General features: G+C 34.7%; 2 protein-coding genes across 2 annotated transcripts in view; one reads left to right on the top strand and one right to left on the bottom strand.

Annotated features, from left to right (window-relative positions):
- The window catches only part of LOC112528118 (nucleobase-ascorbate transporter 11), a 10,843-nt gene extending 4,254 nt beyond the window's left edge, over positions 1-6,589 (top strand). The window contains exons 5-10 of the mRNA XM_025139051.1: positions 3,846-3,981; positions 4,169-4,219; positions 4,384-4,671; positions 4,767-5,001; positions 5,486-5,766; positions 6,038-6,589. Coding sequence (XP_024994819.1) covers positions 3,846-3,981; positions 4,169-4,219; positions 4,384-4,671; positions 4,767-5,001; positions 5,486-5,766; positions 6,038-6,259 — 1,213 coding nt within the window. The 3' untranslated portion in view covers positions 6,260-6,589. The remainder of the gene's footprint in view (positions 1-3,845; positions 3,982-4,168; positions 4,220-4,383; positions 4,672-4,766; positions 5,002-5,485; positions 5,767-6,037) is intronic.
- On the bottom strand, positions 6,510-10,590 carry LOC112528111 (putative U-box domain-containing protein 50). Its single transcript, XM_025139039.1, has 7 exons — positions 10,375-10,590; positions 10,060-10,300; positions 9,593-9,974; positions 9,362-9,502; positions 8,757-9,299; positions 7,405-8,094; positions 6,510-6,720 (listed from the first exon to the last, which is right to left on the bottom strand). The coding sequence occupies exons 1-7, from the start codon at positions 10,529-10,531 to the stop codon at positions 6,523-6,525; spliced, it is 2,352 nt and encodes a 783-aa protein (XP_024994807.1). The 5' UTR covers positions 10,532-10,590; the 3' UTR covers positions 6,510-6,522.
- Between the last annotated feature and the right edge of the window lie 5,204 nt (positions 10,591-15,794).

Genomic DNA, 15,794 nt, shown 5'->3' with positions numbered 1-15,794 from the left:
AACAATCTAATAGTGGAAATCCTAGCAACAGGAGCATAAGTATCAAAGAAGTCAATACCTTCTTTTTGCCTAAAGCCTTGAATAACCAACCTGGCTTTGTACTTATCTATGGTGCCATCCACTTTCATCTTTCTTTTGAGGATCCATTTACATCCTAATGYTTTGCAACCARGAGGCAAATCAGTTAAAACCCAKGTATTATTATACATGATCGAATCAATCTCATCCTGGATTGCTTCTTTCCAGAAAGCAACATCCCTAGATGCCATGGCTTCACTAAAAGTCTTTGGATCCTCCTCAATAATAAAACAATATTGATGTTGAGACACAGTCTCGTCTCTTGTTCCTTCAACTAGATAAAGTTGAAAATCAGATCCAAAAGACTTAGCTTTTCTAGCTCTAGTGCTTTTCCTAAGTTTAGATGGTCCAGGTACAGAATCTGTACCACCACACACATTTTCAGCTTGAGTTGTAGTTTTGTAGGAATGAATCATGTCCGTTGGTCTAGATATAGATGTAAATCTCTCTTCATCAAATATAGCATCTCTTGACTCCATAACAGTGTTAACTGACACAGAGTCATTAGATTCTATAACATAAAATCTATATGTTTTGGAATGCTCAGCATACCCAATGAAGATACAATCTATACCTTTCTCACCTAGTTTTTGCCGTTTGGGTTCAGTGAGCCTTACAATTGCTCTACAACCCCAAACTTTGAGATAACTCAAATTTGGTACCTTTTTATACCAAATTTCATAAGGGGTATTTTTACTCCTTTTATTCGGAGTTCTATTCAATATATAACAGGCTGTCAACATAGCCTCACCCCAAAACCCATCACTTAGGCCTGAATAAGACAACATGGAATTAACCATTTCCTTCAAGGTTCTATTCTTCCTTTCAGCCACACCATTTTGCTGTGGTGTGTAAGGAGCCGTGGTTTGATATATTATACCAGTAGACTCAAAATAAACTGGATCATAACACTCACCACCTCTATCAGTACGCAAAACTTTTATCAACTCATTTCTATGTAGCTCTACTTCTTGTTTATAAATTTTAAATTTATCAAGAGCTTCATCCTTTGTGTGCACCAAATAAACATAACAATATCTAGATGCATCATCAATAAAAGTAATAACATACTTTTTATTTCCTAGTGAAGGTGTAGCATGAAAATCACATAAATCACTATGAATGAGTTCTAATACTTTGCTTTCTCTTTTAACATCCTTAAAAGGTTGTCTTGTAATCTTGGTTARCATGCAAGTTTTACACTTTTCATTATTCATGTCAAAAGCRGGTATTAAACTCATTTTAGACATATCCTTTAACCTTTTATAATGAACATGTCCTAGTCTAGCATGCCATAAAACAGATTTACTTAGGTTATTACTACTAGATGCCATCATACAAATAGAGTTAACATAAGAAGGATAATCTAGATTCAACCTAATCATACCATTACATACATAGCCAAATCCAACAAAAGTACCATGTCTTGACAAGATATACTTGTCACTTTCCAACACTTGTTTGTAGCCACACTTATTCAACACAATTTCAGACAAGAGGTTCTTTCGAATCCCCGGTACATACAAAACATTGTCTAAACATAAACACTTTCCAGATGTGAACTTAATTAAAACACGTCCTAATCCCTTGATTGATTCCGTTGCAACATTTCCCATCTTCACGACAGATCCATCTTCAATTGGTTGACATTCTTTAAACCAACGAAGATCCTTGCAAACATGACGTGTTGCACCAGAATCAACCCACCAAGCAACATCATCATCCTGCACATAATATGCCTCAGAAATAACAGAAATATAATTCTGAACATTATTTAAATTGTGCACTAAATCACAATTCTGACGTTGTTGCTTTCCTGGATCCTTAGACCCACTTGGACCAGTTCCATCCTTGTTCACTTTACGAACACGACAATCCTTCTTGAAATGACCAGGTTTACCACACCTCCAACACACCAATTTAGGCTTTTTGTTGGAAAACTTGTCATCTCCACCTTTGTGTTTCCGTTTGTTATCTTTAAACTTGTTGAAATTCTTAGACCCATCCCCTTCCACCATGTTCACAGAAGAAGAACCAACTTGGTTTTTACCTTTAGGATTATTGTCAAGTTCTTGAGTCCTCAAAGACTCTTCAATCCTAAAGTGACTTCCAAGTTRAACCAGACTTAATTCTTCCTTCTTGTGTTTYAGAGTGTGTTTAAACTYTTTCCAGGAARGAGGCAATTTGTCAATAATCATAGCAACCGAGATGGCTTCATCCATCTTTAGATTATGTTGAACAAATTGTCCCAGAATCCTCAACAATTCATGAAATTGTTCCATGACAGACCTGGTATCTACCATCTTGTAATTCATGAAATTACCAACCAGAAACTTCTTGCTAGAAGCATCTTCTGCCATATACTTGGATTCCAAAGAATCCCATAGTTCTTTTGCAGATTCAACGTTTTGATRAATATCAAATAAGGAGTCRGACATACCGTTTAAGATGTGACCACGACATATATAATCATCGTTTTCCCATTTCGATCTCCTCCTTGACACTTCCAGGGTTTCATCTTCAACGTATTCAGGCACAGGGGTACTCAGAACGTAAACCACTTTCAGGGTAGTCAGGAGAAAATGCATCTTCTTCTGCCATCTTCGGAAATCTTGCCCTTCAAATTTTGACAATTTATCGAATTTGCTTGTCATATCTTTCACAAATTCTTTGTCAGCCATTATCGAAAATACTTCAATCTCTGTTAGAAACACCTTTACTTGGAATCCACTGAAAGTCGCTTTTCACTTTCAGATTGAAGTATTTCGACGGTACAATCGAAATCTCAATCGGATAAAATTCAGTGACAGAACTTCGAATCTGAAATTGTTATGAAAATCTGTGTACCTCTCTTACTCTCCACGAAAATTTGACCAATTCGAATTATAAAAAGAAAAACCGTATGGCAGTTTTTCACCTAAAAACCGGGCCAAAAACCGTATAAAAAACTGTCAAAAAATGGCAGTTTTTCACCTAAAANTATAAAAAACTGTCAAAAAATGGCAGTTTTTCACCTAAAAAACCGGGCCAAAAACCGTATAAAAAACTGTCAAAAAATGGCAGTTTTTCACCTAAAATCSGACCAAAATAAATTCAAACAAGTGTGCACTCCGCACCTTCCTTACTTTATTCGATATTTATCTTGATTACATTGGTCAACAAATTAATCCCATTACATTTAAGTGATATTAGTGATACTAATCACCAACAGTTAATATGTCGAGGCCGTCTTCTATGGGTTGTGCGCTCAACTAGTTGAGTAATTTTGTAACCACTAAAAGTTCTCTTAGATATGGTATATGCAATGCAAAAAGGGTGGCCCTGGTGCACCAAAGCTCTTGGGATTTACGAATGTTGGGAAGAGAAGCCTTTGTGTCCCCAGACCCTGCTTTCGAGCAGGGAATATTGGGTTTGTTCGGATTGATTTCAAACAGAAGCCTTTGTGCATACCATTTTCTCTTGATTTTATGAAGAGACTATTGACATCACACATTCCATGAACCAGTAAAAATGGCTAACCTCACTCCTTGACAGCTTGGGTGAGAAGGCCCTTGCCTGAAGGAGGTTTGCAAGATCTATTACTCAATTGTTGCATTTGTTAAATTGGATTGTATAGATATATATTAGCACTAATGTCGATTACAGAAGGCTATACAAACTCATTATTATTTAGAAACTGTTATATATATCATCGTAATCTTCACTAGCGCTCAAAAGGTTTCAAATTTGAAATAAAATAGAAGCTCAAGTGAATTAGTTTGCTGCAGGTTGATAAATCCTGTTGTGGTTGCACCTACGATTGGGGCCGTGGGCTTGGCATTTTTCAGCTATGGTTTCCCTCAAGCTGGTAGTTGTGTTGAGATCAGTCTTCCTCAGATATTATTGGTGCTTATCTTTTCCTTGGTGAGTAACACATAAATAGCTTCATACAAATGTAAGTGACCCGAAGGTCTTATTATTTGTATATTTTTGTTGATGTGGGGTGTTCTCGGAAACAACCTCTTTGTCTCTTGAGACCCATCAAGTGGGATATAATGGGTTTGTTTGGTTTGGTTTCATGCCGCTTGACGTGCTTGTTTCTTCTGTGTAGCACCTTCGGGGAGTATCTGTTCTTGGACATCGGGTATTTCAAATATATGCGGTATGAGTATTTCTATCTTCTATTTTGCTCATCTACCTACTGTCTTGTGATCCAAGATGAATACTTGTATTATAAATCTCTTTTTTCTTTTCTTTTTTTGCTTTTTTATTCATTTTCATAATACTATCTAAATAATCTTGATGCCAACAACATTAATCTTATAGGTCCCTTTGAGCGTTGTTATCATATGGGTGTACGCGTTTTTCTTGACAGCTGGGGGAGCATACAACTACAAAGGATGTAGCTCGGACATACCCATTTCAAATATGTTAGTCGATTCTTGCATTAAGCATGCATATACAATGAAACATTGCAGGACTGATGCATCCGATGCATGGAGATTGGCTGATTGGGTTAGGGTACCTTACCCTTTGCAATGGGGTATCCCGATATTCCATCTAAGAACCTCCATCATCATGATCGTTGTGTCCTTGGTGGCATCAGTCGACTCGGTGAGGAACTCACAACTTTCTTTTCGGAAACAACCTCTTTGACTCTTGGAGCAAAGGAAATGGTCTAATTCTTATGCGATTTGGCATGTTGACAGGTGGGAACGTATTACTCCACATCAATGCGAATGAATGCAAAACCTCCTACACGGGGTATTGTAAGTAGAGGAATTGGTTTGGAAGGCTTTTGTAGCGTACTGGCTGGGCTGTGGGGATCAGGGGCTGGCTCAACAACTTTAACCGAAAATGCACACACTGTTACCATCACAAAGGTATCTAGTAGAAGGGCTGTGCAGCTGGGAGCGGTTATCTTAATCTTCTTCTCTTTTGTAGGTATATACCCTTTTGCTCCTAATCTTTTTTTCTTTCCGAAACCATGCTCCTAATCTTTTAATCATGCGAAAATTGTCTTTGCCTTAAGTCACTATAAACCTTACCAAAGAAGTTTTAGATCAAGATACCAAACCCCGAATCCCTAACCCTGATTGTAATGGTGATAAGGGGTTGTTTGGCAGTTGGGTTTGGTGCAGGATGATTAAGTGGTCAGAATGATTAAGAGGCTCTAATAATATAGTGCAAAATGAAATATAATTGTTTGGTAATTATTCAGAATGAAATTAGGGTGCTGAATGATTAAGGAGAGCCAAGATACAAAATCATTCAGAGGGTTTTAGAACCACCAAGTGGCAAACTTTTTTTTGCCAAACAAGATTCACCTCTTAGCAATTCAAAACTGCGTCTTAATGGAACCATTAAGAGGTAAACAAACAACCCTCTATTTCATTGAATCCAATTGATTAATGAGAGACTATTTCAGGTAAAGTGGGTGCCATTCTTGCTTCTATACCACAAGCGTTGGCTGCTTCGTTGTTGTGCTTTGTGTGGGCTCTAACTGTGGCATTAGGACTTTCGACATTGCGGTATACTCACTCAGCAAGTTTCAGAAACATCATGATAGTTGGTGCATCCCTGTTTCTCGGTTTGTCCTTGCCGGCATATTTTCAACAGTATCAACCAGAAACCGCATTGATTCTGCCCGGTTACTTCATTCCTTATTCGGCAGCATCAGATGGCCCAATTCATTCCGGAAATAAACAAGTAGGTTCTTTTCTCCTTCTGTAAAAAAAACCTTCTTTCCCTTAATAATGCAATAATTTTTTTGAATAATTATAAATTTGGTTTTCGATGCTTATGTTATAAGGATAGAACGGGAAAGTATGCACTTATTTTGAAACAAACTAAAAATAGAGGCGTTGACACTTATTTTGTGAGGGATGGAGCAAGTCTTATCTTTAATTTTAGAAAGTACCCTTTGGTGGACTGTTGTGAAAATCTAACATACTATTTTTCTCTTCCGATTTATCATCAGTTTGACTTCACAATGAACGCGCTTCTATCGATGAACATGGTGGTGACGCTTTTGGTAGCGATCGTATTGGACAACACCGTGCCTGGCAGTCGACAAGAGCGTGGTGTGTACCTTTGGTCTACTTCTGAGGACTTATCGACAGATCCATCTTCTCTCGATGATTACTCTTTACCAACCAAATGTTCCCGAGTTTTCAGCTGTGCAAAGTGTTTGGGTGCATGAGCTTACGTAACAGTCCATGGTCAACTGATGCCTCGGCTTCAAGTCAACATCTCAAAAAGGTGATATACGCAATACACTTCTATACACCATTCGTAAGTTTGATTAGTATTTTAAAGAAAATAACTGTTTCCTGATAAATACATGTTAAGTAGACTAGTTCTTTGCTAGAAGTGATTAAAACAGATTAAATATAGATTATCAAGAAGCTCCATTTAATTGTTATACGATCTAAAGAACGAACAAGTTGTATTGTTACATACGGTTTATGTTAGAGGAATGGATCTTTTTTTGTGCCAATCGTGAATCAAGGACCGAAGGGTGTGATTAGGAGTAAGGCGTTTGTGTTCTAGGTCTAAGTTTGTCAACGGTGATGTATTGTGGCTCATTCCTAGCCATTGCTTTATGGCGCTCAGCTCGTACGAGAATCCATCTGAAGCAATGTGTGGGTTCTTCATTACATCCTGCAACCAACAAAAAGTTTCATCAAACCAAACCGAACGAGTGCAGTATATCCCACTTGGACGTGGGGTCAAGAAGAACCTGAAACAAGACACTAGACTCGAGAAAATCGAGTTTTAATGCTTCATAGATGTTGCACTCTTGCTATATACGAGTTTTACCTATATGTTTTCGTAGATGTACTAGTATTGAAATTTAAGATTTTGTACCTAAATGCTTTATAAGATAGTATAGATATGAGGAGGCAGGTTCGTTTGAAATTCTGAGAACCATGAGAACCAACTATTTATAAGTTACTTATGACAAAAATCGTGATAGATATTTGGGCAAAAAGTTGATTTACTGGAAGCTCCAACCAGCCCCATACGGAACCTGCCTCGAAGGACACCAATGTGATGGGGCATTTTTGGCTCACTCAGCGGCTAAGACTAAATGGGGGGCTTGGGATCGAACCCAGGACCTGTGTTCTTTGCCAACTGAGCTACACGCCAGAGGCGATATCGTGATAGATATTAACCATGAATATCATGAATAACGAAAATGCATAATATTCATGAATATTTTAGTATATTCATCACGAATAATTAATGAATAGTTGGTTTTTGCGGTTCTCGGTAACATTTACTGTTACTAAATGAACTTTCCCGTAAATATGAAATACCTTAACTACATAGAGAGATGCTAACCTTTAATATTGGACAAAAGAAGGAAGCTGGTATGATGGTTTCGTCATCCGAATCCACATTAAACTCGTTTACCGAACATCCGACACCCGCCACCACATCATCCGCCTTCTTCCTCACCTCTTCCATCTCTTTCATCACCATCGTCATCCCCGTATACGCACCGTCACCGCTAGATGAGCACCGTATTGCTATTCTAGCAAGCTCCATTGCCACCTGCAACGGCCATTCCCCAACCCTTTGATCCAAAACCTCCACAAGCGTAGCTTCGTTCATCATGTTTACCTCATCGAGAAACCCACACCAATTTCTCTCAGTCAGAAGCTGCAGCACCAAACTCCCAAAATCCTGAATATCAGACCTGATATCAGATTCATCAAACGAGAAGTCTAGCCTAAACCCGTTTACTTTTGCAACATGATTACGGTCCAAAAGGATCTTGCCTAGGTTCAAGTTGCCGTGAACCATAGGCCTGGGCTTCGATAGATGCAGAAAGCTCAAGCCTGAACAAACTTCGGCTGCTATACCGACTCTAGCATGCCAGTTTAGAGCTTGATTTTTTCTATTATTAGAGAAAAACACGTTTCTTAGGCAGCTTTCGTGCATATACTCGAAAATGATGCATTTTAGCTCTTTGCAGAACCCGATCATGGCCACTACATGCGGATGTTGTATGCGGCTTAGAACCTTCACCTACACATGGAGAACGTTTAGTCGTTACATGCATTTGTTACTCGTATGCCATGTTTGAGAAACGATAAGCTATCTTATTATTTTAGTTTATTGAAAAAGTCTAGTTTGGTAAGCCATAAGTTATTCAATAAACTCCAGGGGCTCTTTCCCCATTATCCCCCTCATATTTTTCCAAATAATTTTTCAACATGTTGTTTTAGGTCATTTTACATTGTCATTTAGCTTTTCAACTAGTTTTTACCAAAGATGACTAGTTATTCAGCTAACAGCTAGTTTATTAGCCAACAACTAGCTTATCAACTACCAAAGGGCCTTTGGCCTAGCGGTATCGTAGCCTTTGGCCTCCGAGGAGGTCAGGGGGTGTGAGTTTATTTGTTGTATATAAATGTTATATACTTAAAAAAAACTAGCTTATCAACTAGATTTTACCAAATATGACTAGTTTATCAACTAGGTTTTACCAAATATGACTAATTTATCAACATACAACTAACTTATCAACTAGTGTTTACCAAACATGACCAATTTATCAGTTAACAGCTAGTTTATTAGCAAACATGACTAATTTATCAGCTAACAACTAGTTTATTAGTCACCGGTTAACTTATCGGCTAATTTATCAAACAAAGCCGTAATGTGGCATGAAAAACTTGTTTGTTTACCTTGGTATCAAATTCTTCTTCTGAAACTTGTCTGATCCTGAAGTCATATAACTTGACAGCAACTGTGGTATGATCGATTCGAGCTCTATACACGTTTGTGAAATCACCAGAACATTTTATTCTGCAGTGTTCCGAGAAATGATCGGTTCCTGCTCTAATCTCCTCGGCAGTAAACTCTTTATAAGAGAAGCCGAAATTATTCAATCTTGTCACCATTTCGATAGCATCTTTATCTCTGCAAAACTCGATTCGTCGCTGCATAACGTTTTTTTGTTTCCTCAGCTTTTCTATATCTTGAATCATGCCACCCCTTGTGTTGATCATCTTCCCTAATTGTTCTTGGGATTGTGATTTCACCATTGTTGATGATTTAAGTTTTCTCGACAGTTCCCTCTGGATTTCGAGCGTTGAGTCAAGCTTGTTTCTGTTTTGGTCGAGTCTAATTCGGGTTTCACTAAGTTCTTCTCTTATGGTCTCCAAATCTTTCTCTAGAGCCCCTCGTTTCATGGTTTCTTCGTTTAATCGAGCTTCAAGATCCTCTGACTGAAAATCGATTAATAAAAGAGAATTTTACAGGATTTTTAACTACAAGATCGAAGAATTACCCTTGATGTGCACAGATTAATTGCCCATTCTGCTCTTGAATATCTTTGAACACTTTCCTTGGCTTCTCTTCTCTTCAAATGAATGGCATCTCGTGCTTCGCCTATTTTGACTCTCAGAAATTCGGTTTTCTGTGTCGGAGTCTAGGACATTCGATAAAAAAGACGTTTTTAGACATCGTCAAGTAACGTTTTCGAACATGGATGATTTAGTAAAAAAGATAAAGAAATTACCAAATTTCTGGGTATAGATGTGGATCTATTGCTCTCCAAGATTTCATCTGAAACCTGCCCACTTTCTGATTCTTCAACTAAGTGATTGAAGTACCCTTCAATCTCTTCTGCACATTTCTCCCAGATCGATGGCGAATCTACACTTGTCGAAGAAGGCGAAAACCGAGGACTTTTTACATTTTCCGGGAACATTTTACCAATCCAACCTCTGAAACTCCCTCTCTTTTTGTTCAATTTCGCTCCTTGATCGTCTTCTATGAATCCCTCATTGTTTTCATCTTTCAACAAGAACAACTTCCCTCCACTTATCAAGTATAATTCGCAGAAATCAGGCTTCTTTTGCTGAATATGCTTCAATCCACTCAATAGATTTCCATATTTCCTTCAACACAGCAAGAACAAAGATAAGCAGATGATCATTATCTTCACCAAATCACATACTCAAAGGATGTTAAAAGTCAACATACCATGAAGACGACTTCAAGAACGTAATCCCCATCACCAGTTTGCAAATTCCAAGACCCGAAACGAGTTGTACGATTCGTTTGTGTATCGGTTCATCGCATTTTTCGATGTTTAGAATTTCTGTTTTCACTTGGCCACAGAAAGCTATGTACTGACGTAGAATCTTGTTGAGTTTCCCTTGCTCACATTTCTTGAGAAAGTCAACACTTTGATCATTGACATAACTTGCAGGGATCTTTCCATCTTGAATTAGGACACCATTTTAGTCAAACCATAAGAAAAAAAAAGGTCAAAATTAGAATTCTGTAATTACTTACAGTATGTGTAGACATAATCCTTATTGATATCTGCATGAAGGATAACAATGGAGAATTGAGAAGACGACCATTTTCTGAGTGTCCATTCGAGAGTTGCAAGGCCTTCTTGTACGTCATTCCCAATCGCTACATACACTTTCTCTGCAGCTCTCTCCATCGTCTTTGTTGGGTGTTTTTCTTGGATCTCAAAAATTTGATTTTTTTGTTGATGGGTTTTGAAATATCTCAGCAAATAACCCCAAAAGTTTCAGTGCCGATGTCATCAAGGCAAAATACATGCTCCTTTCTTTGGACCAGAATATCGTATTTATCGTCTTTCAAAGTGGGTTTTCACCAAAACAAAAATTCGACTGGAAAGGGAAGAAAAATGAAGGAATTTTCCATATTTTTTATAAATATATCTTTAAAAAGTACTCGTACAATGTAACGAGATATATTTCAATTTTAATGTTTCATTTTTTTTTGTCTTAGTTGATGTTATAATAGGTTTGATGTGGTTTTGAGAAAACGATAATGTTTTTATTTTTAAATAAAATATAAATATGAAAATATATCATAAAAAATTGAAAAAAAATATTGGTATTAATACCAAACTAAAGATTAAAAATTTCTTCTTTTTGTGTATTTCGTTAATTCAATTTTTTATTTTTAGTTTAATAATATAATTTTTTATAAATATAATTATTAAGTATTTGTTAGAACTCAATAATTATCCTACTTATATTTTAGATTTTTTATATTTAAAATGAGATGCTTATCTTATATTTGATTATGTTTATCCGCAGTTAGTTACACAAATTCAAAAATAAAGCTTCAATAAGTTGTATTTATGTATAACTTACTTGTAATATTGAAAATTAAGTAAATTAGCATTATATAGCAGTACATAATACTTAAAAAGTTGTTTTTAAGAGATTGTGTCAAATGCTCTATAATATAGTATAGATATCATTTACAATGAAAGGTCAGATGGTTTTGTAATTTTTTTAATAATCTTTTTAATGAGTTTTAACTTCTTTGCATTTGGAATTAAAGCTTTGAGAAGAAACTTATCATTATTTTCATTCCATTTTCTTTTCTTTCCCAAAAAAAGTTTATAAAACACGGATTTTTCCCCCTTCTCTTTCCTTCGTAAAAAAAGGTTTCTAGAACATAGCGTAAGATAAAAACTGTGTGAGAATGCTAGGGATTTTTTTGGCTTGATTTGTAGCGATTGAGATTGTAAACCTAGTTGTGTGGGTTTGAGATTTTTTGGTTGTTTACAAAACGTTTACCGACAAGAGTTATCATTCTTATTTACCTTATTGAGTAACATTCTAGGCAATTTAAATGGATTGTTGATAAACATGTTTTACTTGATAAATGTTTTCTCTATCGCTTACCAGTACCACATAAGATTCTTGTTATGCATTTTATTTGGTAAGGTTATTGATTTTTGTCATGCTCCTCCGTTAAAATAAATGACACCTAATAAGCAATTATTCAATAAGTGTTTGGTATAGACAGGCCCCTTAATGTCTAAAACTATATGTAACGTTTTTCAACCAAGCCTTCTAAGAGCAGTTTACAACATCCTTAACTGTCCACTTTAAGATTACTGTTGGTTAAAATCTATTGTTAACAGAAATTGTTCAAAAATATCCGTATAAAATAAGGGCATATTCACCTAAAAACCATAAATATTTTGAAAACCAACTATTCATGTATATTTGTCATAAATAATTAATTTACGATCCTCAAAATATTTAATTTTCTTGAATAAACTTTTCTTACATCAATATTTTTCATAAAAAATTAATAATAAACAAAAAAAATATCACCTAAAATCTTGAAAATTGGGTGTGAAAATGGACTCGATTTTTCTTTAATGATTTTGCTTTTTGACAAAAAGTGTGATTACATAGAAAAATTGGCGTAACGTAACCTTTTCAAACGTTGATTACAAGGCTTGCCTCATCTTTTCCTAATTCATGTATTATCCGTAATCATTTATTGTCTTTTAATTATAAATATATGTTGGGTCCATTATTGTTATTTATTCACTTGATGTTGATATTATATAATGATTTATCAATTTAATTGATACCGACGTAAAATCTATCGTTTACTAGATTATGGTCGACGACACGCTGATGTAAAATGTTATTAAATTTACTTCAATTTATAAATACGTACGATGTGATTATCATCATATTATATACTTTATTTCATCAATAAAATTGAATACTTTTTTAGTGTGTGTAAATTAAAATAAGTGATTATGGCTAATATTATGGTTGCTTATTTACATATTATAATATGTTAATAAGATTGATTTTGGTTTTTTTTAATAGGTAATTAATCATTGTAATTATCCAATCATTCATCAAAGATTTGCATTAAAATATATCGAATCAAACGTTAGATTGGTTTATTGACACTGACATCATTGTAATAGACCAGAACATCAAGGAATGTGGACTTGGTCGAACAAATACACCAAAACTACGATCTGCAGTTTATAATGTCGTGTCTAAATTAAAATAAGTGATCAAAGTTTGTTGCCTCCTACGGTATCCACACGAATGAAATGAATCTCGTTTCTCGTGAAAAGAAATCTTTTAATTGCAAAATCTTTTATTTGATTTCAGATATTTTGTGTTTGTAAGAAACCCGGTCATGGATTCCTAAATTGACGAAGGGGCCGTTTACTTAATGTTTATCCGGTAAGTGCTTATTGGGTAGTTTTTCTTACCGGATGAACATGACAATGGTCAAAAAGTTTAGCCGATAAGAGCAATGATAAAGATGAAAAGTCTTACTCGGTAAGTGATGGTGACGACTCTTACCCAGGTAAACGCTTACTGAGTAAATTGTTGCATACAATATCATTTTGATGTACTACAATCTTATCCGGTAAAATAACTTACATTGTTGATTCCTGATGGTAAATGCTTACTGGGTAAGCATTTAGGTAAACGGCCGACAAACGATTAAATCATTGGAGCAACTTTCATCCAATTTGATTATGATGCCTTCGAACAACAATATTGATATAAACAACTTCCATATTGGTTTTGGGCTTATTATAATTTCTTATGGGCCAAGCCCAAACCAAATTTTACACTAAGATTCAAAGAGTTAACATTATCCAATTTGGTCCAAGAATAATAGAAAATTAAAAACAGAGTAATTATATAGGGATACAAATGAGTTGGGTCTTGTTTTGTTGGGAATAAGACGAGTATGGAATTAAAAATGTAGCATTTTTTTCAACTGTAGGTGTACAAACCAGCTTGTGTATGTCTTAATTGATCTTAAGGACCTTGGTGACGGTCACAAAATTTTTTAATGACTTTGTAGAACTTGAACTAATGACCTCTAAGAAGGAGCTTTTGAGGCCCAAAATTCAAAATAGGATTGAGGCAATATTGGGTGATTTTCAAAACTGACGTGGAATAAAAAAATATATATATCTATGCTATATTATAAAGCATTTGATAAAAAATTTTAAAAACAATTTTTTATGCATTAAGTACTGTTTATTGATGCATATTACTTATAATTTATGATTACAAGTAAATTGTGTGTAAGTACAATTTATTAAAGTTTCATGTTTGAACTCGTGTAACTAACTATAGATAAACATAACTGAATAGAGGATAAATATCTCATTTTAAATATAAAAAATCTAAAATATAATTAGGATAACCATTAAGTTCTAACAAAATACTTAAATTATTATCTTTATAAAAAAATTATATTATTAAACCAAAAATAAAGAAATTACATAAAAAAAGAGAAATTTTAAATTGTTAGTTTTGGTACTAATATCGATATATTTTTTTTTCAAATTTTTATGATATTTTCATATTTATATTTTATTAAAAAATAAAAACGTTATAGTTTTTTTTTCTAAAAACTACATAAAACCGTATTATAACATCGTCTAAGACAAAAAAAAAACATAACATTAAAATCGAAATGTAATGTATCTCGCTACATTGTGCGAATACATTTCTAGTATGTTATAATTCATTACCTTAATTTTATCGGACATACAAATATATAAGAAAGATGGAGTGAGTTAAGGATAATACGAATTGAAGTTGGAATGGATGTGGAACCACCTAAGAAATTCCATGTTGACGCATTGCTTTCCTTTGTCTTTTGTCTATCGTTGTTCTCTCTCCGTCATCCATGAACGTCGTCGTTCTCCATTTTTTGTTGCCAGTTGTTCTTCGTTTTCCCATCGTTGGGTCTTCAACCAGAGTCTTGTTGAAATTCTAGTATGTTGATATACTCCTTATAATCTGTTGACATGCTTAACTCACTGTTCATACATGCATTTAAACAAAAAAGATATGTCATTTATAGTGAATATATATACACACACACATATATATATATATATACACACACACACATACACTAGTTGTGTACCCGCGCAATGCGGCGGAAGCCGTGAATTTTATCGATTTTGAAGTTTCACTGGTTTTATTATAGAAGATTTAACGATAATATAAGTTACATGTGATCTTTATATAATAATACAATTTGAATAAATAAGAGTTACGGTTCCACTTACAGTCTACGGATGAAAAAAAATTGTATGACAGTTTAAACTCCAACATATTTAAATGACTCCAGAAATGTGTTCGATTTACACCAAGAGCAAAGAATTAAGAGATCGAGAACGAGACCGAGAATTCTAAAGCAATTGAATGAGTGATGAATGAGGGAACTTTTAATAATTCATGGCGAATATCAGTTTGAATCTCATATTGGAGGATGGGGAGCAGACACATAGATATGAGAGAGTGAAGGCATGAGTAAAATGTGTCAAAAGTATATTGGGAACATGAAAAGAAAAAGTGTCCATTGGGAACTTGTACTATATGTTATTTTAATTGTAGATTAAGATATTTTAAGACTAAATGCATAAAGTAATAGTACTTAATGCATTATGAGTTGTTTTTAAGTCTTTGTGCATAAATGTATAGTATTTTGTACATTAAAAATTGTTTTTAAGACTTTTGATAAATCTGGTTTATAAGGTAATATAGATACATATATACACACACACACACATATATATACATACATATGGGCGTAAACAAATGAGAACTAATTAGTTTGTGGTAACCATGAGGTCCAATCTCAACTACAAGTCAATAGATTAATTAGGAAATTTATAATTTGGGTAATTTTAAATTAAAATTTTAATGCAAGGACATTTTAAGTATTGTCTCTCCTCTCTCCGTCCCCCGACCTCTGTTCTCCGGTGATATCACAGTGGTATCACAATGCATCTTATATGTGTTTGGGTATCACACTGAGGTCGTTTGTGTGGTCGATGAGAGATGTAACACAGTGGTATCACAATGCATTTTATATGTGCTTAGGTATCACACTGTGTCTTTTATTTAACAGAGTCAATA

Source organism: Cynara cardunculus (genome assembly GCF_001531365.2).
Source record: "Cynara cardunculus var. scolymus isolate 2C chromosome LG 1, CcrdV1, whole genome shotgun sequence".
In the NCBI taxonomy this organism is placed as follows: domain Eukaryota; kingdom Viridiplantae; phylum Streptophyta; class Magnoliopsida; order Asterales; family Asteraceae; genus Cynara; species Cynara cardunculus.
The sequence above is the reverse complement of the archived record's forward strand: the minus strand, read 5'-3'. Positions and strand labels throughout refer to the sequence as shown.

Coding starts and splice junctions, on each gene's coding strand:
- LOC112528111 (XM_025139039.1), bottom strand. CDS start 10,531: ATGGAGAGAGCTGCAGAGAAAGTGTATGTAGCGATTGGGAATGACGTA. Junction 9,300..9,361: donor TTAATCTGTGCACATCAAGG/GTAATTCTTCGA, acceptor ATCGATTTTCAG/TCAGAGGATCTTGAAGCTCG. Junction 6,721..7,404: donor TCTTTTGTCCAATATTAAAG/GTTAGCATCTCT, acceptor TGTTGGTTGCAG/GATGTAATGAAGAACCCACA.